The sequence below is a fragment of the Akebia trifoliata genome, chromosome 14 (genome assembly GCF_017979445.1).
Source record: "Akebia trifoliata isolate Shusen 1 chromosome 14, ASM1797944v1, whole genome shotgun sequence".
Classification (NCBI taxonomy): Eukaryota; Viridiplantae; Streptophyta; class Magnoliopsida; order Ranunculales; family Lardizabalaceae; genus Akebia; species Akebia trifoliata.
In genome coordinates, this window is record NC_141388.1 from 23,360,829 (window position 1) to 23,388,260 (window position 27,432).

At 36.6% G+C, this 27,432-nt stretch overlaps 1 protein-coding gene across 1 annotated transcript in view; it reads right to left on the bottom strand.

The window, feature by feature from the left end:
• Nucleotides 1–27,196, bottom strand: part of LOC147386570 (DEAD-box ATP-dependent RNA helicase 20-like) — a 51,199-nt gene extending 24,003 nt beyond the window's left edge. The window contains exons 1-7 of the mRNA XM_086422721.1: nucleotides 26,687–27,196; nucleotides 7,415–7,507; nucleotides 7,144–7,308; nucleotides 6,913–7,008; nucleotides 5,678–5,752; nucleotides 5,144–5,305; nucleotides 3,613–3,693 (exon numbers count right to left, since the gene is read on the bottom strand). Of these exons, the coding sequence (XP_086278847.1) occupies nucleotides 3,613–3,693; nucleotides 5,144–5,305; nucleotides 5,678–5,752; nucleotides 6,913–7,008; nucleotides 7,144–7,308; nucleotides 7,415–7,507; nucleotides 26,687–27,004 (990 nt within the window). The 5' untranslated portion in view covers nucleotides 27,005–27,196. The remainder of the gene's footprint in view (nucleotides 1–3,612; nucleotides 3,694–5,143; nucleotides 5,306–5,677; nucleotides 5,753–6,912; nucleotides 7,009–7,143; nucleotides 7,309–7,414; nucleotides 7,508–26,686) is intronic.
• Nucleotides 27,197–27,432: the final 236 nt, after the last annotated feature.

Below are 27,432 nucleotides of genomic sequence, written 5' to 3' on the forward strand. Positions count from 1 at the left end.
TGAGTTTCTTGGAATAATTCACCTTCTCTTTAAAGCATAAATCTGGTATTTTCAATAAAGTAGCTGATGGACTAAGTCGAAGAGCTACTTTATTGGTGGAGATGCGGGGTATGGTGTTGGTTTTGACAATTTCAAGGATAATTACCATGAAGATCCTTATTTGGCTACTATTTTACACACGATACAACAAGGAAATCTACTGATTTTATGCTCAAAGATAGGTTTCTTTTCAAAGGTTTGCAGTTGTGTGTTCCGAAGTGCTCTCTACAGGAGAAACTTTTTATTGAGCAGCACAATTTGGGTCATTTTGGTAGGGACAAGACTCTTGATTTTCTACAAAAAGACTATTTCTAGCTAGGAATAACTCAGGATGCCATGAGACATGTTCAAAGGTGCCATGTGTGTCAAAAGGGAAATGGTACAGCTACTAATGCGGGGCTGGATTTACCACTTCCAGTGCCTAATAAACTGTGGTTGTGCATTATTATGGACTTTGCGTTAGGTTTGCAACCTATTCAAACTGATTCCATCATGGTGATTGTGAACTGATTTTCAAAGATGGCGCACTTTCTTCCTTGTTGGAAGACTATGGATGCTTCTCATATAGAAATCTCTTCTTCAAAGAGATTTATAAACCACATGGCGTACCTACCTCCATTGTCTTCGATAGTGACACAAAGTTTCTCAGCCATTATTAACGTACTTTGTGGAGGCACATTGGGACTGATGGGCAGACTGAAGTTATCAACAAAAGCCTTAGAAATTTGCTACGTTGCTTGGTTGGTGAGCATATCAAGAGCTGGGACAACATTCTTCTTCTGGCTCAATTTGCCTACAACTTTTCAAAGAACCGAACTATTAACACTTCTCCTTTTGAAGTGGTCTATGGTTCGAGGCCTTCCAGAGTAGTGAATTTGACTCCTTTGCATACTAATAAGAAAACCAATACTAGAGCTGCAGATATGGCAACATTTATGCAGTTCCTTCATGAACAAGTTAAGCTCCAAATTGAAAAATCTAATGCTAACTATAAAGTAGCTGCTGACTTTCATAAGAGGAGAGTTGTGTTTGACAACGATGACTTGGTTTGGGTAATTTTAACCAAGTATAGGAAGCCAGGTAGCTTATACACCAAACTTAAAGATCACAAAGACGCAAAGTGGCTTTGCAAATTGGAATGTATCAATGACAATGCCTACAAGGTGGAACTACCTGAGCATTTAAACACTCTAATGCGTTTAATGTGCAACATTTGCTTCCATATTATGCTAATGAAGCAGTTTAGTCAGTGTTTCATGGTAGTTCTTCCTTTTTGACTGTTTAAACTCAAGGTCGAGTTGTTTTATTTAAGGAAGAGAGAAATGATGCACCTAATGATGTAGTTATAACCAGTCCTATTTGCTTCCGGCGGCAATTGCTTGGGGGATTTGGTATGAGAGAAATAACAGGGTGTTCAACAATAAGACTACTAGTACGCATGCAAGCTTTTTGGAGATCTTAGGTCTTTTATATCTTTGGTCCAAGCAGAACATAGAATTCTTGGGAATTACTTTTGATGATTTTGTATTTAGATGGAACTCTTTTTGTAATCATTGATGTTGTAGTTTTCTTTTCGGTTCTTTTTCGAGGCTTTCTCGGCCTCCTGTATCTTTTTTTCAGATTCAATATATTATACTTATCAAAAAAAAAAAAAAAAAAGTAGTAACTGTTTTTTGTTTTCAGTTAGTTAGTTACAAGGACATTATTGACTTTTCATTCTAGTTAGTTAGTTAGTTAGTTAGAGTTTTCTATTAGTTAGTTTAATGCGGAACGCCTCATCGTCTTGCATCATGGTTACAAGGGCATTATTGCATTTGCGTATGTTTTACCTATAAATAGGCTGTTGTAATCAGTTGTAAGGGAGTTTATAGTTTGAATGAATGGAAATCGAGTGGTTTTCTCTCTCTCTCTCTCTCCCCCCACCCCCCCAACTTCTGAAATTTTCTAAAATTTCAACCAAATCTGAGAAATCTCATATCAGATCTCATCAATTGTTTGGTCCTACTTCCTCTCCTTGTTTAATCTCGCTTGGTGTCAACTCCATCCAGTTTCTAGTCTCTTGCACTGTTGGAAAACCACAACCTTTTCTAGTAGAGCAAGGATTTGGTGAAGCCTATTTCCTTTTGCAATTTTTTGTGGGCTATGGAAGAAAGGCATAGCCGTACTTTTAAAATAAGAGAAAACAAATGCGGAACGCAAATCAAGTCAACGGTCAAGAGTTCTAATCGAAAATTTGTGATAATTTAGGCTTTCACTTATTTGGGTTTAGATTTATCGTTCAGGTTATTTTAGATTAGTTATTTATTTAGTTTTTTTATTTTAGGACTTTAATTTTATATTTTTTGGGCTTCTTTTGATGTTTTATTGACCCATAGTCTTAGTATAATATTTAGGAGCAGTTTAATAACTTCAGTTTGTGTTTTATTAAAGTTTATTAGGGTCTGAAAACTAGGAGAAAGAAAGTTACGAAAATAAGGTTATTTATTTGTATTATAGTTTGACTAGAATTCTTGATTTATTTTTTTTATATAGATTGTATTAGGGTTTTTTTTTTTTTTTTTAACGAAGATTTTGATGAATAAAGAATGAGTTTCTTTCATTGAGTGAAGTGAGTTCTCTCCACCATTCTTGGTGTGATTCCAAGAAACCCTTAGTGTGATTCCAAGGTTCTATCTTTCCATCCCTTCTCTTTTTTTCTTTTTATTATTTCCTCTAAACTTGTTGGAATTCTTGATTCTTGGTTCTTGATTCTTAATTCTTGAAATCCATTTTATTCTACCCTTAATCTTTTCCAATTTTCTTTAACCCTTATTCATTAATCTCTTTTCCAAATCTTCCCTATCACTTAATCCTAACCAAAATATCATAATTGTAAAATATTGCATTTTTTTTACCATTGGGATTGTGGTCATAATTGCAAAACTCCAAACCCTACGACCCAAATCCTTTTGGGTTTAGCATATTATCGCCTAAATTCCCTAACCCCCATATTTCCTCTTCTTACCTCATTGTCCTACATCAAAAGCTCTCCTCGAGACATAATTATTAGCATCCTTGGCTTGGTTTTTTTTTTTTTTTTTTTTGTGTGTGTGTGTAAATTGTTCATAGATTTTAGAGGGTTCTTTTTTGAGGATTTTATTATTAGATGGGATCTTGTTTGTAATGAGAGATAGTAGTTGTGCTGTTTTTTTCAAGGACACCTTGTCCTCCTCATCAATAAAATTTTACTTATCAAAAGGGGAAAAAAAAAAGATATACTATTTTTGTTAGGTTTAAATCAAAACGTTTTCATTTAAATAAAAAAAAAAAGATTGTATGAAAAAGTAGATGAAAACATTCCCATATACCATTGAGTTATCTATCAACTAAATAGATATAAAGTCTTCTTTTTTATGGGTCATCTTTAGAGGGAAAAAAAGATGATGAAGATAAATGGTGCAGTAACACTGTTGTACTTATCAGGATGTGCCCAGATGAGTCAACATGTGTTGACTCAGCCAAATAGGAAAATGACAGTGTCATTGTTAGTTTGTTACACAGACAACAACTAAGAATGAAGACTAGCATGTCTACCTGTGCAAGAGCCTCAATCTCCACCGGCATGGTTGCACTAAACAACAAAGTTTGGTGCCTTTTTGGAAGATTCCGCATCACCTAAAACAAAATTTCAAATAATTAGCATTGAACATGTACATTAGCAAGTTATGAGATATCTACAATATTTAGCTTTAAAAGCCTACCATCAATTGCAAAATCAGGAGAAGCCAGCTACGATGCAAAATAGGTAACAATCCAAGGAAAAAATGTGTAATCTTGGATTGAATAATTGATGTAATTATTATTTAAAGACAAACAAGGATCCCAAAAAAAAAAAAACATTGCCAGAAAGGATATGATAGATGTACTGAAAACAACTCTAAACAATATAAAACTGAGACCTACAAAGTCCAACCTGACATAATCAAGAAGTAGCACACTAGCAAGCAGCATTCCCAACAATGAAACCTACAAGATGAACACCTCTGGAATAACTTGGACAATCAGAAATGGCTGATGTGAACTTGGAGCTTAAAATGTGGATTTGGTACAGCAAAAGATACATATAAAAAGTGGGTTTGTGTTTCCATCACTATTTGAAGCAAAAAAGGAAACAAGGTGTTCCAAGTGAAGGTAAATTATGTTTGGCAGACACAAAGAAATATTAAGCCATGATATTAGGCTTATGGACAGTCCCTGGAGAATCGTTTGAGGGATACTATGCAAAGGCTTTCAGTAGTAAAGGAAATACCCTATGGCAGCTTGTCCTTTCTGCTCTTATACCAAGCTATACGGAAGAAAAAGAGTGGGAAAAGTTTAGAGGACAGGGAAGGAAATATGGAGCCATGAAGAAAAAAGCTGCTCTCTCAATGAAAATCAGTTATGGCTAATTCAAGGGGGATATAATTCTAGACTTTGTTTTAAGATAGGCTGAGTTTGTGAGGAGGATCCCATTTTTTTACTGCTGTTTCTTTTTGTTTCTAGTGAATCCCTCTCTCACTAGTGTTCCTTGTTTTATTGTACCATTTTCTTGCAAGCTTGGCTTTTAATTATTAATAAGTCCATGTTTTATTGATCCAAAAATATATCAGAAATTTCATAGACAAGTATTGCAAGAGATGTTTCCAGAACACTGGGATACAAAACATTCAAGTCAAGGCTCACATTGAAAACTAATTCAAAACAGAAGTAAACAACATCTTCATCAAACAAATAGAGTGAAGAATTCCAAAGTTTTTTAGGAAATTCTTAACTTCTTATATATTAGCAGATTTAGATGCAATGAATTGTGGAAAGCACGACTATCATGAGACTGTTTAAATCCATTTCAAATATTGAAGAGTCATCTAATGTCACAATTCGACAAAAAAACACTGCTCTAGAAATAAAAAAGTATGCAGAGCAAGTATAGAAACAGAACACCAGTCAAGAAAAAGTACAGAAACAGAATAAAGGCCATGGCCTTAACTAGTATCAACTGAAACAAAAAGGAGCACGATGACACAACCAGAAATTCTGAAGGAATAGAAAAGCATCTGGTGTACAAAGATTGATAATGTTATATCACCTCTCTTATCTGTGGTTCAAACCCCATGTCCAGCATTCTGTCAGCCTCATCTAAAACAACAAAAGAAATTCTAGAGAGGGAAGTGTTTCCCTGTTGCAAATGATCAATAAATCTTCCAGGTGTTGCAACGACAATGTTGACTCCAGTTCTTAGCTCAGCCCTCTGTGAAGGCATTCACCAATAAAAGCAAACCCAAAAACTGTTAGAAGAACAAGTTGGCAATATAAGCACCAATAAAACGTAGAAAATAACAAGGAAATCAATTGCTTGAAAGAGAGAGAGAAGAGAATATAAATAACGACAAAATCATCATTATCATCAAAGACTTATCCCAAAACCTGGGGTTCAATGATGAAGGAATCCTGTTCCTCCCCTATATGAATGAAATGAAGAATCAGAATTCATGTAGGGAGATGGGAACATTTTACACAGCATACAAGCTGACCTAACCTTTCATTTTCTACAGTAGAACTAAAAGATTTCAAAATGACAAAACCCATAAAGAACAAGACCACCAATGCCACAATTACTTACCTGATCTGCTATGTTTGTTCCACCCACAACAATAGCAGTTTTGAATGATTCCAGAGATCTACAAAATGCCTTAACCTGGAGATAATAAGAAAAATTATTCAACCAGATAAAGTGGGAAAATAAAGACCACAAAACAGTTCTAGCATTAAATGATAAATTGGGCGATGCCAGCATGGTTTGAAGCCGTGCTTGATCTTATCAGCAACTAAAGTCCTGAATACGTAATACCTCAAAATTTTCACTGTTCAACCATAGATGTCAAGAGTTCCAACGGAAAGGAATTAAATACTAAAACTGGTGGAAATATAATAAGCTAACTTGTAGAAACCCCATATATAATAAGCTAACAGTATTATATGTGTGTATGCATCAGTAAAAGAGAGAATTGCAATTTGTGATTAGAATGACATGGATATGTTTCTTAGCAAAAAATGAATACTTTAATTGTGCACTTATATTGTAAGGTTTACAAGAAAGAAAGTCCAACCGGAACATATCAAGCTAATTAATCATGCAGGAAACCCAGATTCTCTCAGAACAAAGAGACCATGGTTCAAAGTTTCATTCCACTACGGAAAGTTTTAGTGGAACATTCAGGTTTTGGCAGGTTTTGGCCAAGGCAGGAACGAAACATTGGATGTTTCAGGAATGTTTCCGAATATTTCAGTGGAGATCATCATCAGTATTTCTCCAGACGGAAACATTGCCACGAGACAAGACTTTAAACCTTCTATAAAGGTTTACAAGAAAGAGAGTCAAACCATAACATCTCAAGCCAATCAAGGAGAAAACCTAGATTCTCTCAGTACCCAAAAAAAAAAATGAAGGAAACACCATGGTTCAAAGCTTCAGTCCGTTTCGAAATGTTTTAGTGGAACATTCTGGTTTTGTTGGTTTTGGACAACACCGGAACAAAATATTGGATGTATAGGGAATGTTTCAGAATGTCTCTGAATATCACGTTCGATATTGTCTCAGTATTTCTCCTGACTGAAAAGTATTGCTGCAAAACGAGATGTTGACCTTGGGAGACACTATAAAGGACGATAATAAGATATATTTCATAAATAACATCAATAAAAATAAATAGTGGGCTACAATTGGTACAAATGATTCACAAGCCATCTGGCACACCAGGCACCAAAATTTAATAAAACACAAAAGCCATTATCCAAGTCCAATTAAAAAGTAACAAAGTAATTCCAACATTGTGTTCTTAAAGGTAATGCCATCACCTCTTTCTCAATTTGTTGGGCAAGCTCCCTTGTAGGAGCCAAAATTAATGCCAAAGGTCCATCACCACGCCGAATAGGAGGTTGGGCCAAGCAATGCTGCAAATTGAAAATGAAAAAGGGAAATAACAAAATAGAATAGCAGCAGTACTTGTACTCTCGATATTTGGTGAATGATGAAATAGCAGGTAGAAAAAGTTCACACAACATAGTAAAAAATGTAACAATGGAGACCTGAATCATGGGAATAGTGAAAGCAGCAGTTTTCCCGCTCCCAGTCTCTGCACACCCCAAAAGATCCCTTCCACTTAGAGCAACTGGCATGGCCTGTGACTGAATAGAAGTTGGTCTAGTGTATTCATGAAAAGCTATATCCTTCATGATACTTGCGTGCAAACACTGAATATAAAGAAAACAAGATATATTAAGCTTAGGAAGCACAAATGACTGATCACGCCAATTCAAAGCAATTCCAAGTCCATTGGCTAAAATGACATATACGTACCATGTCTGTGAATGATTCAATAGGTGCAGGTGCAGGAGGTAAATCTGAAGCAACAGTAACATCAACATTTAGCCGCAAGCGAACCTCTTCAATCTGTAGAAGAATGTGGCATGTCAAATCACTAGATTTAGCAATAGTAATTAAGCATTTTTTGTTAAGCCCATCTTCCCTATATGCTGAAAAACTAGTAAACTTTGGATCAGATAAATGTGAGAACAAGTATAATGAAGATAACTAGGGATTCCTATCAAACTGATGCATATCAAGTAAATTTTGATAACCTGCTCCAAGTCCAAGCAACAGAATGTATCAACAATATTAAAGGTAGGGAAATTAACAGATACAGGCTTTAATGCCAACATGAAGGTCGTGCCCACACCCCACAACAGGAGACCTATGGGATGACATTCAAAGCATTTCAGCCAAATTCTTCTTTTTATAAAATGTTGTTGATCAAGTATTTTCCATTGTTTTCTCCCTCTCTCTGCTTTTTCCCCTCAATTATCATCAACGTCAAATGTTGAAAGTGCTAGAAAAAAAACTCTCCACTCATCAATGAAAGAAGATTTTTTTGTGTCAAACATGGCCCCTCTAAACTTGAGTTTGCACTTCAAATTCAACCTCCAAACAGCAAAGCCACCTTTGGTGAATATAGATGAAAAGATGAATTTTGTTTTTAGGAGGAAAGCTTTCACTGAGGAGAGCTTTGAACTTCAATAATACCCTGGATTCCACAGTGACGACCAATAATTGTATTGCGCTCCCTTTGCAACTACAAAGGACCCAGAATCTGGGTCCATCAATCCTCACCTTTTGTTTTTGGTTTTTTTTTTTTTTTTTTTTTTCTTGTTGTGATTGGTAAAAGGAATTTATTAATTGAATAAAGGGCAGTCAAGGTGACCAACCTACAACCAAAGCACACGACAGACACCTTACAGATGCCAATGAGCCCCATCAACATCAACAACAAACCATAGCCAAAGTTTTTTGCTAAGGGTTTCAAAGATGTAGTTAGGAGCATCAATTCTCAGTTCTTAGGGAAGGAAAATTTGGAGAAATTAATGCCAGTTAATTCATCTGAGTGGAAGCCAAGATGAGAATTGTATGAAGCGACAGAGACATTACATTGTTGAAGCGAGAGAATAGCATCACAGTGGACAATTAAAAAATTTGTTGTGGGTGATCAAGAAATTTGTCTGTTGTAAGGGTAGAATAGTCATTTACCTTCTATTATGGATTTACTAGTATTTTCTACTTTGTATGGGGGTATTTCTGTCACTCCCATGTTAACCTAATATAATTTCCTGGAGGCATGTTATTCATCCATGCTCTCCACTTCTCTCCTCTTCTCTTTTCTCTCTATTTTCTCAAATATTCACGTAGGGTTTCATTTGCAACTTGGTATCAAAACCGAATGAAGGACAGGAGAGGTGGGACATAAGAAAATATCACCAGACCAGAGGAGCTGCCATACTGCTATTGTCAGCAGTTGTATTGCTGACATCAGCAACCCCAAAAAATCCTAATTTGGGTTTTGATCTAGGGTTAGAAAATCTATTTTTCTGGGTTTTTTGGTATTTTTTCAGTATTTTTGGAGGCCATCTTGCAAGGTTTTTTGGGGATCGATTGGTGTAAGGTTTTTTTTTCAGTTTTTTATTCAACGGATTGTCATGGTTTGTAAAGGAGCTTTTGATGGCTTGAATCAGCAAGTTTAGCCTCCATTCAAGTTTCCAAACATTTCAGAACTTGTAGCAAGCAAATCGGAGTCCGATTGAGGTCGGTGTGATAAATATGGTAACCTTGTTTTACCCCCCTCCCCCTTGTTTCTTTTTGATAGTTCATTTTTTGGGTTGTGAACCCATTGTTGCTGCTGTACTGATGATTATGGACTGCTGCACCTCCATTTCTTCGATTTTCGTTATTGTTTTTGGGTTGTGGAACCCTTAGTTGCTGTGTGGCTGTTCCTTTGGACTATTTTATGTAAAAGCAGATCCTAGAATTGTTGTGTGGCTGTTTTTTGGACTGTTTAGTGCAAAACAGATCCTAAGTTGGTGTTTTGTTCACCGCCCTAATTTGTATTGGTGGTGCTTACAACCCCATAACTGTTGAAAGAATTGATGGCAACTTCCCAAAGTTCTGAAGCCATGTCAAGCACTTTTAACTCTCTACAACAGCCATATGTTCCCTAGGAGAATCCAAGTATGATGATTACTACGGTCAAATTGGACAGAAAAAATATTTGGAATGGTCCCAGTCGGCAAAAATGTATATTGGAGGCAGAGGCAAGCCAGGATATATAACTGGAAGGGTTACTGAACCAGATCAAAAGGATGTTCTCTATGACAAGTGGGAAATTGAAAATCTCACTGTCATGTCTTAGTTACTACATTCTATACAACCACACATTAGTCGTGGTTTCTTATTCCTCCAGACAGCCAAGGAGATTTGGGATTCTGCAGCCCAAACATACTATCAACAAAAAAATATTGCACAGGTTTATCAGTTACACCAAGAGATATCCCATTTGTGCCAGGAGAAGAGTACCTTGACTGAGTATTTTGATTCTCTCAGGAGCATGTGGGAGGAGTTAGATGATTATCAAATGTTCCAACCTAAGTGTCCTAGAGATGGAGAACAATACAAGAAGTTAGTGGAGCAGAACAGAATATTTGAGTTCCTTGCTAGACTCAATTCAGAGTTTGAATTGGCTTGTGTTCAGATCCTAAGGAGAAGTGTTGGGATTTGGTTGGCTGCCCACAAAAGTTTAATTGATCAAGGCCTTCTACAATTCATAATGCTCCTATGGATAATCATTCATTGTGAGCAAGAGTTACATCATAGCCTTCCTCCAAGGATATGGTTACTATTCCCAAGGAAAAGTAGGAACAAGTTCGTCAAGCCATAGCTCAATTGGATCAACCATCTGCTACCACTTCCTTTGCTCAGTCAGGTATCGTTGGTTCTACTTGTCTCAAGTCCAATTCTTCCCCTACCCCTTCCTAGGTCGTTGACTTTAGGGCTTTCGCACATATGACAGGTATGCCATCCATGTTCTCCTCTTATTCTGTTTACTCGGGTAGAGAAAAAGTTAGGATTGCATATGGTATCCTTTCTTCCGTATCCGAAGAAGGGAACATTACCATTTCACCAAATTTCTCTTTATCCTCAGTATTGCATGTTCCCAATTTTTCTGCTAATTGGTTATCAGTCAGTTCTCTCACAAAAAATTTGAATTGTTGTATCACTTTTTTTTCCTTCGCATTATGTGTTTCAGGACTTGGATACAAGGAAGAAGATTGGCACTAGGCGTGAAACTGATGGCCTTTATCTTCTCGACAAGACTTCCATTGTCTCAACAACACTGCAAGCTAGTAGTAAAGTCAATAAAGAGAATGTTATGTGTTGGCATGCACGCCTTGGTCGTGTGTCTTTTCAATATTTAAAACTTCTATTTCCAGCCTAACATCTTCTTTGTCTTTGTCAAATCTTCATTGTAAAATCTGTGAATTTGCCAAACATTGTCAAGTGTCTTTTCCTGCAAGAGGTAATAAAAGTAAGTCCATGTTTGATCTTGTGCATACTGATGTTTGGTGACCTTCCCCTGTTACCTCCATATTTGGGTTCCGATATTTTGTTACTTTTGTTGATGACCAGTCTCGATGCACATGGCTATACCTTATGAAAACAAAGAATGTCATTTACCCTATTTTCAAAACCTTTTATAAGATGGTGCACACCCAATACAAGAAAAAGATAAATATCATTCGATCGGATGAAAGCGGATGATGTAGATAGGCTTGTCAACAATTATCTCAATGCCTTTATCGAGTTAAAAAGTGTCGAAGAAAAAAATCAACAACATTGACAGAGTCAATTCTGTTTGATCGAGTCAACTCGATCCAATCTTTGACCGGTCCTCAAGACCTAGTCCAACTTCTCTTAGGACTCTTTCTTTTATTGAGTTTTTATTTTTTAAGTTGCTTACATAGTCCTAGGGCTGTCAACGGATAGATATCCGATCGGATATGTCTATATCTGAATTCGAATCCGAAAAAAAATATCAATATTCGAATTCGAATTCGAATCCGATCGGATGTAATACATTGACATTCAAATCCGAATTCGACTACTTGTCGGATATCCTATATTATCCGATTCGATGCTAATCTATGATTCATCCAGATGACCTCATCTTCAACCCATAACCAAAAACCCTAAAATTTTCCCTCTCCAATCTAGTCATCTTCAACCCAAAATATCATTGTTGTAGTTTGAAGGAAGGGAGAGAGAGGAATCAATTGAAAGTTGAAAGCCAAGATCTCAACACTTGAAAAAATGGATGAGGATTTCTATGATGGAGAAGACTAGCGATGATAAGTTTTCGAAGTCTACCATGGCGATGGAACTATGGTGAGATCTTACCTTTTATTTGGATGCCCAACTCAAGCATCTTATCTCTAGATGTTCTGCGATCACCGATTATCTATTTGATCAAAACTCTTGTCCGACCATAAGCATCGGGGCTGCCATGTCCTCTTAAGATTTCTCTTTACTGATACACAGAGAGAGAGAGATTTCTCTTTACCGGATACAGAGAAAGAGAGAGAGAGAAAAAGAAAAAGAGAAAGAGAGAGAGGGACCTACACAATGATGACTTTTGTTGATATATGATATATAATAGAAAAAGTAGCCTGACACCTTTTATTTGTATAATATAAAAAGTCTTTTTATAATGATGGCTTTCATTTATATATAATATATAATATAAAAAAGCTGTCTTTTACTTTTATTTATATATAATATTCAAAGCAAAATATGCATTGTTATCGGATCGGATATTAACGATTCGGATGTATTAACATCCGAAATCTATTCGAATACTTAGAATATATCCGAATCCGAATTCGATATCCGAAATTTTCGGATATCATCCAAAATTTCGAATCGGATTTGAATTTTCTACTATCCATTGACAGGCCTACGTAGTCCTAGTTAGTTTCCATTTCAATTTTAGAAAAAATAATTTCCTAGTTAGTTTCTAATTTATTTTATATTTAAATTCGTTTTTATTCTTTAGGTTATAATTAGTAGTGCTCTTAGGTGTTCAAATTGAGTTCTAATAGAATTAGAAAGTTAGTAATATGTTATAGACATATTAGGAAGTTATTTTTTAATATTATAGAAGGTTTCTACGTTGTTTTGAAGGAGTTATCTATGTAAGGAACTCCAATAAACAAATTCAACAGTAAGTTTTTTTTAAGATTGATTAATAAAGGAAAAAGAAGAGATTTTTCTTCCCTTTTTTTTGTTTTTTTGTTTTTGAGCATAAGAACCCGATATTGGTTCTTAAATTTAGTGTTTGTGATTGATTTCCATCAATCTCAAACCTAGATTGAAGTTTTTAGTCTATTTTGCTCAACATAGAGATTCTTCATTACTCCTAGTTCTTAGGATTTCACTCTAGAACTTGATTTTTAATATAAACTTCAAGTTTGTGTGCTCAACCCTACATCAACGAGGAATATATCTATGGGGGTTTAATAGAATGCTTTGTTGAAAACGGGATTGAACATCAAAATTCGTGTGTTCATACACCACAACAGAATGGTATGGCAGAACGGAAGATTCGTCATCTTCTTGAGGTGACTAGATCACTCCTTTTTGGTACCAATGTTCCAAAATCTTCTCGGTTGGATGCAATTCTTACTACTGCGTATCTCATTAATCATATACCTTCCTGTGTCCTCAATTTCAAGGCCCTCATCAAAATCTTCATCATGATCCACCCTTGTTCTTGGTACCACCTAAAGTATTTGGGTGTATTTGTTATGTTTATGTCTTTGGTCCTAACTATACTAAGTTAGATCCCAAGGCTCTTCAAATGCATTTTTTTTGGTATCCTTCATCTCCCAAAGGATACAAATGTTATCACCCCCCACAAAGCGTCGATTCATTTTCATAGATGTCACTCTTCAAGAGTTTGTTCCATATTTCTCCACAGGTAAATCTACCTCTCTTTAGGAGGAGAATTTGGGTGACAATATTAGTGAAGAGAGGTTTCTTCAAATTTCGTTACATGTGCCAGTTCCCTCTAATGTGTCTCCTCAAGTTCCCTCTGACGTGTCTCCTCTTATTGATAATCTATATAATAAAACACAACCGAGTTACTATAATTTTGTGTTTTTTGAGTTGAGGATAAATGTCCCCTCAACCACAGTTTTGTAGTTGGACAAATGTCCCATCGGCTTACATCACACTTTTTTATCTTTCATCTTCACTCCCTCTTAACTTATTATATCTCCTCTTTAACCCATTTGATTGACTTTTTTAACCTCTTAACCTCAATTTTTTTTAATAACAATAGGGCCGACCCACTTTTGTGGGATAAACCTCTCACCACCTACATTTTTGTGGGATAATATCCTTCCCATCACCCACATTTACCCCTTTTAACCTCAAAATTCTTTAATAATATCCTTCCAACTTTATTTTTTCACTTTTACCCCCTTTAACCATCCCATCAAGCTATAGTTTTGTAGGGTCCACTTTATTTCCTTTATACTTCACCCCCTATAATTTTCCTATATTTCCTCTTTTACTAATTTACTCATTTAATATTAAAAAAATTCAATAATACCCCTCCTACTTTATTTTTTACGCTTTTACCCCCTGAAACCGAGAGAGGATGTCCGTGTTGTAGGCAAGGTGAACTCTAGTACAATTATAACCTGTGACAAGTGTGTTGGTGGACAAGGGGAGATCAAAGTCTATGGCCAAAAGCGCTACATTGAGAATAAAGCCACAACGGATAATCCTCCAAGCCAACTTGAGTCCTTGAATCCAAGTAATCATGTTACTCCTAGTAATACTCCTTGTGTTGATAGTTCTAATCTTCCTAAGCTCTTAGAAAGGGGCACTAAAATTGTACCCAACATCCCATTGAAAGATGTGTCGTACAAGGCCTTGTCCCCCTTGTACAATTCATTTGTTACCTCGTTAGCTTCTATGTCTACTCCCTCCTCTATTGCAGATGTTGTAAAACATCCAAAATGGAGGGAAGTGATGGTTGATAAAATGAAAGCCTTGGAAAAAAAAACTACCTGGGAACTAATTGATCTACCAAAGCGAAAGGTGCCTATGGGATGTAAATGGGTATACACTGTGAAATGTAATCCAGATGGTGCGATCGAAAGATATAAGGCAAGATTAGTTGCTAAAGGTCATACTCAAACCTATGGAATTGATTAAAAGGAAACGTTTGCTCCAGTGGGAAAGTTAATCTCTATTAGAGTTATCATATCCGTAGTAGCTAATTAGAGATGGCCTTTATATCAACTTGATGTGAAGAATGCTTTTCTTCATGGTGACTTGAAGGAAAAGGTGTACGTGTTTCCTCCACCAGGATAACTAATAGCATGAGGAGAAAAGAAAGTATGCAGGCAAAAAAAAAAAATCATTGTACGAGTTGAACCAGAGTCAAGCAAACCACACTTTGTTTATTAAACAAAAATCATTGTAAAGATTTAGCGAAGCAATGTTAAATCTAGAATACACACAGAGTCAAGCAAACCACACTTTGTTTATTAAACACACAGCAGGTAACACTTTATGCCGATGACATTGTGGTGATAGGAAATAGTCAGGAGGAAATTGATCGATTAAAAAAGTATTTAGCCAATGAATTTGAAATCAAGTGGCGAGATCTCATGAGGGAGTATTTATTTCTCAATGGAAGTAAGGGCTAGATTCTTCAAGAGATAAGAAAGTTGGGGGCAAAACCAGTTGATACACCTATAGAACCTAATCATAGGCTTAATAAACAAAGTGGGAGCCTCCACAAGATATTGGTATGTTCCAACGTCTAATTGGTCAACTAATTTATCTTTCTCACCTGTTCAGATATTGCTTATGCAGTTAGTGTCATAAGCCAATATATGCATTCTCCTCGCACAGCATCTGGAAACAGCATATCATATCTTGAGGTATCTAAAATCTTAGGGGCATGTTATTTAAGAATAATGGGCACATGAGGATAGAAGCTTTCACTAATGCAGATTGGGCAGGATTTCTAGATGATACGAAGTCTACTTCAAGATATTGTACCATGATAGGAGGTAACCTGGTAACATGGAGGAGCAAGAAACAAAATGTTGTGAGTCGACCGAATACAAAGGCTAAGTTTAGAACTATGGTTTATGGAGTATGTGAGATGTTATGGCTAAAGACAGACCTTCAGGAGCTTGGCTTTCCCATAGATGGCTCAATGAGTTTGTATTATGACAACAAGGCATCAATCAGTATTCCACATAATCCAATTCAACACAACAGAACCAAACATATAGAGGTCGATCCTAATTTTATTAGAGAAAAAATTATGTCTGGTATTGTGTGCACACCATTTGTGAAATCAGAAGATTAACTCTCAGACATTCTCACCAAAGGCATTAATGGTTCTCAACTTTATGATATTTTGGACAAGTTGGGCATAGTTGATACCTATGCATCAACTTGAGGGGGAGTATTGTAAGTGTAGAATAGTCATTTACCTTTTCTATATATATATTTCTATCACTCTCATGTTTAACCTAATATAATTATAATTTCCTGAAACTATGTTATTCATTCACGCTCTCCACTTCTCTTTTCTCCATCTTTTCCCTCTATTTTCTCAAATATTCACCTAGGGTTTCATTTGCAACTTTGTCGAGGGTGGGTGGGAGATAGGGTGGGATGGGGGGAAGAGGAATGAGACAAGGGCACAAAGGCATAAACATTTCAATAGGAGAATGTAAGAAAATTAAGGAACCAACTATAAGTCGATATGTCAATTTTCCTTCTCTTACCTTGCAAAAGTTCTACCTTCCCATTTTTTCTCAATAAACGCACCCAAAAAAAAAAAAAAAATTTGTCCAAAACCAAACTTTTTCAATTAGATCAACCTTGAAAGCTACCTCTTCACAGCTTCAATGGCATCACCGATTGGGTCATCCCTCTTTGAATAGTTTCCATCGTCTTGTCCCTCCATTCTCATCAATGTCCAAAAGAGAGAGAACGGGTGAAGAAATTGTTTCTCTACACCGATAGCGATTTCAAGATTCAAGTTGGAGTCCTATCTAAGTGGTCCCGTGATGGGGACATCAAAGCTTGAAGATTAGATTTTATGTTTATTTAATTTTTGGTTTTTAGTTTTTATTTTTATGTTTTTTGGGTTTATTTTCATGTTTTATTAGCCTGTGGTCTTAGTATAATGTTTAAGCGTAGTTTGGTAACTTTAGTATGTCTTTTATTTAAGTTGACAAGGGTTGAAAATTTATGAGATAAAGTTACGAAAATTAGGATATTTATTTAGTATTGTAGTTTTATTAGAATTCTTAGATTGATTTTCTTATTTATGATTGTATTAGGATTTTTTAACAAATAGAGTATATGGAATAAAAAATTTAGTTTCTTTCAATGGAGTTTCTAGGTGTGAGTTCTCCATTATTCTTGGTGTGATTCTAAGGTTCTATCTATCCCATCTCTTTTTCTTTCTAATCTTATTTTTCTTTTCTTGATTTTCTAGATTCTTGAAACTTGAATTCTTGAAACCTACAAGCCTCGACCATTAGTCCTTAACCTACAAACTAACTTTAACCATTTCCTTTACCCTATTAAAAATATTACAATTGCAAAACTTTGTATTTTACCTTTCAACATATAGCCATTGGGATTGTGGTCGTAATTCTAAAACGTCAAATTAAACCCCACAACCCAAACCCTTCTGAGTTCCCTATCATACCCCAAATTTTCAACAAAAATCCCAAACCAAATTCCCTAACCCCCTTATTTTATATTCTTCCCTCTTTGTCCTTCATCACCATGTAAGCACCCGCCCTACCCCTTGAAGAGAGCCGTAATAAACAAGCAAAAGAGTTGCGGGGGACTCATGACCTTTGATCCATAGGGTTGTTAGAATGCGAAGATGTGAACTGAGTAAAGGTATATGAGTTGTTTTGCAAGGAGATCAAGGAAGAAAGAAGAATAAAGAACTTAGAACCCTAATGAGATTCTAGTTTATTTGGTTTTAAGTATTCCATTACATTTGTGGATTATTATTCTTGTATAACATGGATTAATTTGATTAAGTATTGCTGAAATATTTCCTATATTCAAATTGTTATATACATAAATAGTGAAACAATTTAATGCTCATTTCCTCGTTTTACGCATTGACAACATGTTGCTACATATATATCACATCCATCCAAAATGTTTTTTTAATACAAAAATATTTTGCATCAAACATCTTGTATTCACATACCTCAACAAAATGGAGTAACTGGAAGAAAAAAATACACTTCCTTGAAGTTGCACATATTTTACAATCAAAAATGCATATTCCTAAGATGTTTTGGAGTAACATTGTCCTTAATGCAGGTTATTTAACAGAATGCCAGTATTGAATGGGGAATCACATTACACCGTCATGTTACTTAGGAACACTTTTTTTTTGCCACCTACAGTGTTTTGATGCGTCCGTTTTGCACATAAATTGGGTATTGGACTTGATAAACTTGTTGGGGGGTGACTTTAATGTAACTAGATTTTGCTTTGAAAAGAATGGTGGCTCGAGACTTACTCCAAAAATGCGTAGATTCTCGGAGTTTGTTGATTGTAATGAATTGATGGACCTTCCGCTAGGTGGGGGTAGATTTACGTGGTCTAATAACCGGTTTCTGGTATCTTTGGGGTTGGAGGAGCATTTTGGGAAGATCAGTCAGGATAAGTGGCCGAACCTGATGTCTGATCATAATCCGATTTCGTTGGTGGCGGGAGTGCCAAGGAGTCATCCTACGCCCTTGAGATTTGAGAAGATGTGGTTAGATCACCAGGACTTTGTGGAGTTGGTCAACACTTGGTGGAATGATTTATCGTTTGAGGGTAAACCTGGGAAAGTGTTGAGGCTGAAGTTGAAGGCTATTAAAAAGAAGTTGAAAGTATGAAATAAAGAGATCTTTGGGTCAGTGACCGAACTGAAAAGTGGGGTGCTGCTGGAGTTACAAGAGTTAAGAGGCTAAGGAGGAGTGCGGTTGTTTAGGCGAGGAAGAGAGGATCGTCGGGCAAATCTCAGAGTCGAGTTCCAGAAGTTAGCTGACAAGGAGGAAATCAATTGGAAACAAAAGTCAACAATTCGTTGGCTGAAGGAGGGGGATAGGAATGCACCCTTTTTCCACCGTATTGCAAATTATAATAGTCGGGCTAACTTTATTTCGAAGTTGAGAGTTAATGGTGTGTGGAAGGTGGGTGAGGAGGAGGTGTGTGAAGGGGTGGAGCAGTTTTATAAGAACCTTTACTCGGAGGAGCATGTTATCAAGCCTACTTCAGACTTTCTTCATTTTGATAGCATTTCTGTGGATCACCAAAGGTGGCTTGAAAGACCGTTCAAGGCAGATGAAGTTTGGGAAGTGGTCAATGGTTTGGATAGTAACAAGGCCCCGGGGCCAAATGGTTTCTCTATAGGATTTTTAAAGCGTGTTGGGATACAGTCGAGATGATGTGATGTCAACCATCGAGGACTTTTATAGGGAAGGTTTTTTAGACTTGGGCTCCAATTGCACTTTTATTACCTTGATTCCTTAAGTGTTGGGCACGGAAAACATAACGGATCTGAGACCAATCAGTTTGGTGAGCTCAGTTTATAAAATAATTTCCAAGGTTTTGGCTTCTATGCTTAAGTTAGTGCTCAATAATGTCATCAGTTCAGCTCAAGGAGCGTTTTTTATAGGGAGACAAATTCTAGATGGGGTTCTTATAGCAAATGAATGTATTGACTCGCGTAGAAAAGATAAGATGTCGAGATTAGTCTGTAAAGTGGATCTAGAAAAAGCTTATGATCATGTGAGCTATAATCTAGTGAAGTATCTGTTGCGGAGAATGGGTTTCGGTGAAAAGTGGGTCCTATGGGTCATGAAGTGTATTTCCACTCCCACCTTCTCGATCTTGACTAATGGATCTCCGACAGGTTATTTCAGAAGTTCTAGAGGTCTTCGTCAAGGAGATTCGTTGTCGCCCTTTTTGTTTGTGATAGTTATGGAATCTCTGGATCGTATGTTGTCCAAGGCAATGATGGAGGGGGAGTTTTCTGGTTTCTCTACCAAGGAGGGGGGGCATGTTATTTCTCACCTACAATTTGTGGATGATACTTTGATTTTTTTGGATCATTCGCCGAGACAATTGAGCTTTCTAAGCAGTTTGCTAGGGTGTTTCGATGCAATTTCTAGAATCCCAGTTAACCTTCATAAGAATAAGTTGTTTGGAGTAGGAGTTGAAGAGAGGGTAGACGAGGGGGTGGCCTTGTTAGGTTTTCAGACGGGAGTTTTGCCTTCTACGTATTTGGGGCTTCCGCTGGGCATAGGTTACAATAGTAAGGAGATATGGGAGCCGATTCTAGAGAGAATGAGAAAGAAATTGAGCACTTAGAAGGCCAAACTTTTATCCAAAAGGGGGAAGATTATGCTCATCAAAAGTGTTTTAGCTAGTGTTCCCATTTATACTTTCTCGTTATTTTCCCTTCCCAAGAACATGGAAGTGCAATTAGATAGAATCTGTCGAGACTTCTTGTGGCATGGTAAAGAGGGTGTAAAAAAACATCATTGGGTGAGCTGGAGTAAGTTATACTTGCCTAAGAGGAGTGGGGACTTGGGTTTTCGAAGGTTTGGTTACATGAATTCGGCTTTGTTGGGGAAGTGGTTGTAGAGGTTTTAGGAGTGAGAGAGTCTTTGGAGGAAAGTAATTGGGGATAAATATCGGGTGAATGAGAATAGATGGGAGAGCGGTCCGGCTAAAAAGGCATAAGGGTGTGGGGTGTGGGGTGTGGGGTGTGGGGTGCGGAAAGGAATCCTTAGACAACTCCCATATTTGAAGAAAAAAGTGAAATGTAAGGTAGGGAGGGGGAGTAAGGTGAGATTTTGGGAGGATTGGTGGTGTGGGAATGGCCCGCTAATGGACTCTTTTACGGAACTTTATGCCTTGTCGTTGAAAAAGAATCAAGTTGTATCGTGTTTCAGAAGTTTTAAGAATGAGGCGATTAATTGGGATTTTGGATTTAGAAGACCTTTCAATGACTGGGAGGTAGACACTCTTGGAAGGCTAATTTCTTTGGTGGAAAACAATAATATGGAGAGTTCTTCAAAAGACCATGGCGACTTTAGGAAGACTTGCTACTATGGATCAGTTGATTAAAAAGGGGTTTATTTCGCTGAATCATTGTACTTTGTGTAACTCTCAGGCGGAATCGATGGATCATTTACTTATTCATTGCGGGAGGCTCACCATATTTGATCGCACTTCTAATCTTTGTTTGGCATCGTGGGTTGCTTTCCTGTATCAGTTAAGTCCGCTTTGGATTCTTGGATGTCATGGGGAGGATCATTCTTGTCTTCTAAACGGATTCTTTGGTTCTTGGTTCCTTTCGCAGTTTGTTGGGGAATTTGAAAACATCGCAATCGTCACATTTTTTAGGGGAAAGAGACCTCGATGGAAGGATTAGTTCTCTTTATTTTGGAGATCTTGTTCTCTTGAAGTAAACTTTAAAAGGAATTTAAGGGGGTTTTCTTTGAAAATTTTGTTGTGAGATGGGAAAAGGTTTGTTCGTTGTCGTGACAGTCTTCTGTTTTTTCTTTTCATAGTTGTTTGCTTTTCTTTTCTTGTTTCCTTTTCTTTGTTTTGGGTTGGTCCACTCGACCCCCCTTGCTTCTTTATCCTTAATAAATTTATCTTTATCGATCAAAAATAAATAAATAAACTTGATCCACATGTAACTAAATGAATTTTCTTTGGTTATTCACGTACATATTAAGGATATAAATGTTACGGTCCTTCATTAAAAAACTAGTTTGTACTTGTCATGTAACTTTCTTTGAGACAACTTTATTTTATTCGATTGAGGTGCATATGTTAGAGGATCCCATGATCTATTCCTCTATTTCTAGTCTATTCCATACTGTCTCCTGTTCTTCCTACACCCAAAAAGAAATATGCTTTGCAGGTTTATATGCGGAAAAGTAAGAAGGGTGGTACAATTCCTCCAAGTGCTCCTCCATCATCAGTCTTAACGTCTAAAAGATCTAAAAGTCATCCATGAGGATGACTCTAATCTTCCTATTGCACTTTGCAATGGTAAACAAGAATGTACCAAGCATCCAATTTCTAACTTTATTTCCTTTGATCACTTGTCTTCTAGTTTCCAAGAATTTGTTGTTTTTTTTTTCTCATCTCTCGATCTTCCCAGTCTTATGGTGAAGTTCTTTATTATCTTAGTTAAAAGTAAACAATGAAAGATGAGATAAAGGTTCTTCACTCCAATGACACATGGGAATTAACTGATTTGCCTACTGATAACAGTGTCATTGGGTTTAAAACGTGAATAATAGAACCAACGGCTATGTAGAAAGGCTGAAAGGCCGATTAGTGTCCAAAAGGTATACTTAGACATTTGGAATTTGATTATTTTGGAGCTTTGTCTCTCATTGCTAAGCCAAATTATATTCTGGTTATTACATTAGTTCTTGTGAACCAATGTTAACCCTTATTGTAACTAGATGTCAAGAATGCCTTCCTGTATGGAGACATGTCTAAGGAACTGTACATGTTGCTACCTCTCGGGCTTATTACTCAAGGGGAATAAGAGAATGTATGTCGCTTGAAAAAAATTATCTATTGATTGAAATAGTAACCTAGAGCATAATCCATAAATTTAGCAAAGTTATCGCACATGAGATGAAAAGATGCCATGCTAAGCATTTTGTCCTTATTCGAAAGACAAAGGTGTCTTCATCTTTTTTGTCTATGAGGATGGCATTGTCACCAATGGTAGTGATAGCAAATGCATTAAGAAAGAACATCTCCAAAAATACTTTTATATAAAAGATTTGGGACGGGTTAGATTTTTTTTAGGATAGTAGTGGCTAGAATACTCAATTCCTACTGCAGATCAACTTCAAGAAGAAATTACAGCATTTCTGGAAAAAGATTTTGAGAATTTGAGTTTTACTTTGATCAAAAATTGAGATCAATCTATCTCAAAGGATGCATGTTATAAATCTTCTTACAGATACTGGCCTTTCGGGCACCAACCTATTGATGCCTATGGATCTAGATCATAAATTAATCATTGATTAGGATGAACTCCAAAATATATCTTAGAAGGTTTGTTGGTAAACTTATTTATCTAATTGTCACACGCCTTGATATTACATATCGAGTCAGTGTTGTGAGCCAATTCATGAAGGATACTTCACACGAAGTTGTTATTAGGATTCTTAGATAATTAAAAGAGGCACCAAGATGTGGCATTTTATACAATAAAAATAACCATCTGAAAGTTAAGGTTTACTCAATGTAGATACACAGAAAAAATGTATTACAAGGTGGGTAAGGTCCTTGCGCACATCATGCGCCAAGTGCTTAAGTGTAGCTCCAATTATTGCCTAAACCACGATTGCGGCCGTTCAATAGTTGTTTCTTCTTCTCAGGAGTTGATCGGATCCTTGTTGTACTTTGTTGTTTCATTATGGGTAACTTTGGAGGCTCGAGGTTCAAGGTTGCAATCCCTTGTCTATAGCGAAGAAGGATCCACTCTTCGGAGAGTTGCTAATGCATTTTAGCACCGAGATCAACACGACAATAGTGTCAGTGTGGCCCAACAGCTTGTGTCGATGTTGCCATGTGACATTTCGGCATTGTGACCTTTCAACACTATAACTCTTCGGGATTGTAATCCTTCGGCACCACAATCAAACACGGAGGTAGTGTCGGTCTGGCCCAATGGCTTGTTTCAATAGTGCCACGTAATGCTTTGGCACAGTGACTAGACATGGCGATAGTGCAAGTGCGGTGTGACGACTTGTGTCGATGTTGCCAAATGACACTTCGACACTATGATCGAACACAGGAGTAGTGCAAGTGTAGCTTGTGTCGATGATGCCACATGATCATTCGACACCATGATCGAACACAGTGGTACTACAAGCATGACAGTGGTACTACAAGCATGGCCTAACAGCTTATGTCAATGGTGCCATGTCACCCTTTGGCACCATGAATCTTCAACACCATGAACATGATAGTAGTGCCAATGTAAGCAGATGGCTTGTATCAATAGTGTCATATGACCCTTCAGCACCATGACCAAACATATTGGTAGTGCCAGTGTAGCCATGGCTTTTATCAATGGTTTCATATGACAATTCGACACCGTGAACGAACACAGCGATGTTGCCACGTGATCCTTTGGCACCATGAACCTTCGACACTATGATTGAACATGTTGGTGGTACAAGTCTGGCCTGATGGCTTATGTCAATATTGCCACGTGACCCTTTTGCACTATAACAATTCAACAACGTGACCCTTCGACGTCATGACAGTCCAACTCATTCCCAACTAGCACACCACAAAGGTGTCATCCACAATTTTAGATGTCAACATGGAGAAAATGGAGTGAACTGGATCAAACATCTTGAGGGAAGAGGACAAAGTTCAATTGTAGAAGAGAGAGAGGGGGGAAAAAGAAAGGAAGGGAGGGAGAAGGAGACCCTTCATGAGAGAAAAACGGAGCTAGTACTAGGAAAGTGCACCCTTACCTTTTTTACCCTTACGTCTTATTTATAGGGTAAAATGGAAACCCTCACGTCTAATTTATAGGCCAAAATGAAAAATGAAATAACTTAGTTGCCCCTCTCTCATCAAATGACACGTAGTGTGATATATTTCTAAGGTAAAATGCGTTGAATTGATGATTATGCGGGTCATTATCTCTCAACCTCCAAACCTATGTCATTTTTGCCCCCAAAATTGATTGTGCTTGTCCACCTCACTCCTGGTCAATCCATGTGGTACACACATGGATCAATTTATTTTACACCATGTACACTCATACAAATTGGGAAAATATTCATCTAATAGAAGATCAAGCATTGGGTATTGCACGTTAGTTGGAGGAAATCTTGTCACATGGAAGAGTAAGAAATAAAGTGTCGTAACCAAGTCTAGAGCAGAAGCTGAATACCAGGCAATGTCCTTACACTGCATGTGAACTCATATGGTTAAGAACACTAGTAAAAGAAATGGGAGTTCAGGTAAAATAACCAATGAAACTCCTACTATGATAACTAGGCAACCAGGTACACTACTATTAATCCAATCTACAATGAGAGGATAAACACACAGAAGTAGACTACCAATTTGTCATTTCATTAGAGAAAATGTCTTTGGCAATCAGATTTCTACTCCATATGTACTTATGTAGCATCATAAAACCAGTTTTTCCATATCTTCATCAAAGCACAAAATAAGAGTACCACGGATAGAATTTGTTTCAAGCCAAGCATGGGTGATACATATCCTCAAACTTGAGAGAAGGGATGTTAAAATATTATGTTTGATTTTAATCATACTCTTTAGTAATAATGTTTGTAAATAAGCGTAGTCTAGGGCTTTATATTTGTTTACTAAAATGGAAATATGATGTGTTTAAGTAGAATTGTGTCTTTAGTCATAATAAGATTTATGTTTAAAAAGAGAGAGAAGGCTCCAGTCTACAAGAAAATTCTATCCCCCAAATTTTTTATGTTATTCTCTCTTTTCTACTACCTTAAGGATTATAAAATCCTAGTTTCTAACTCAACATTAATGTGTACTCTTATATTGTTTGTCTTGATCTCATTCATCATCTTTCCAGGGCATCTATTTCTACTTCTGATTTTAAATTTACCTTTCTAAAATTCATCAACTAAAACCACATCATTTGTAGGTAACATAAACTAAGAAATCTTTCCTTAAATATGAGCAATTAATCCATCCAAGGTTTAAATCTCATTTCAAAGTCCATTAGGTCACTCCCAGTACGATAGCGACTCTTCTCCACAGTTGGGATCACTCTATGTTTTTTGGGAGGAAGAGAATCTTACGGAGGTTTCTTCCCTTCGCAATCTCTTGGGGGTTGTGGCTTGAAAAGAATAGAAGAATCTTTAAATATGCACTCTTCAAGGCATGACATTTTGCTAGAGGTTCTTTGGCTCTTTTTCATTTCAATTTCAATTTATAATTGTAATTATAGAAATAAAAAAGTTTCATTTCAATTTTCCAATTTTCTCAAAACATTTGCGAGACATTACTGAAACATTTTTTATACAAACAATTTGTTCAACATATTCAAAATAAGTCTCTCAAACGATACCTAGGTCATTGGGTATGTCATAAGTTTGAAAATACAGGGTTTTCTCAAATATTACCTATATAGGGAGGAGGTTTCCCTAAATCTCTCAATCTTTTAAAGGAGACCGTGGGCAAGGGTATGGCATCGGGTTGAAAACATGCCCAATGTATCCCCCAAAAAACACTAAATAAACAAAGAAGAGAAGACAAAGGAGAAGAAGATGGTGACGAGGAAGTGACGACTAACATAAGCCTTGAACTCCGGAGCCGATGATCCAGAGCTCCTGGATGATTGGAACTCTCAAATTCACAAGAAAAATCGAAGTTCGGAACTGAAAAAACAATATTTTGATGATTTTTTTATTCGTGTTTTTTAATCTCAAAAGGTTGAAAAACCAACAAAATTCAGCCTATACAAACCAAAATGAAGCGAGACTTTAAACCTCGAAACCATCGATAGTACAAAAAGTGACAGACCATATGTCAAGCATAGTGGCAAAACCACTGTAGCTGAGAACTCCCAAGCCGCACCACCAATTGATCCCACACTAATTACAACTGCAGTATAAATATCCTTAATAATGCAATATGCTCTCTTCTTTTTTCCATAATAGATAATGCAATACGCTCACTTGAAAGTCTTTTTTTCCCCTAATATCCACCAAATTATCTCCCATGCTTTCTCTAAGACAATAAAAAACACATTGCACCATCAAATCAAATACACAAAAAATGCCTATGAGAATTTTGAAACTAAAATCTAGATCCATCAAGCAGAAAGAACACAGACACCAAAATCAAAAGGGAAAAAAAAAATTCAACAACAAAATATTCAAGACCACTTTAGCTCATTTAGTGCACAAACAGCACACCCGAAAACTCCAAAAAAATAAAAACGTCATCGATGCAACACAGGAAATCTAAAACCTAACAGAGAAGACAGAGCACAAGCTCATTATACAAACAACTGAATATCATCAAATTCGGAACAATAACAATCTCACATAAAATCAACTATAAAGAAATAATTTTTTAAAAACATAAATAAATAATCTACTATAAAGAAATTAGTGGAACCTGTTCGGGTTTGAGGCGGAAAACTCGCTCGGAGGGCTTCCACTGCTGAAAAACAGGTTCTGGGGTGGCGAGAGCTCTAGAGAGCGAAACATTAGATGAGGTACGACGAGCAATATTGAAAGAGAAAGAAGAGGAGGAATAGTTGTTGCTGTTGTTGGGTTGAAGAGGAGAGCAATGAGGGTTCGAAAAGGATGAAAGCTTGTGTTGATCGGTTTCTAGGGTTTCTGAGGAGGTTTTGGTGATGGTTTTGTTTAGAGTAGTAGAAGAGGAGATAGGGTGAGAAGATGAAGTCCTGAGATGTGGAGGGACATAAGACATTGTGCTTGTTTCCTCGGAGATGGAAAATGGGAGACTGAGTGAGAGACCGAGAGAGAGTTAAAGATATGAAGGTTAGGCTCTTGTTTGTTTTTCTACCAGTGTAGAGAGAGAGACGAGTGGTCGGCTACTCTTTTTTTCTTACAGTGCCATGGCTGCGACCTGGGCGGTTTGGACTTTGGAGGCTCAACCCAAGTTCTAGAAACCCTCAAACGTTAGAAGTAATTAACATAAACTCAACCCAAGATTTAACTTCTAAAATCAGGTTGAGCTCGTTGAACAAGTCTAATTTCATTTATCAACACATAAATTTTATTTTATATTTTTTAAAAATAAATATAATATTAAAAAATAAAATTATTAGTAAATAAATTTACACACAATATCTAAATTCATTCATTTTTATATTATTTTTTCTTATTTTACAAATA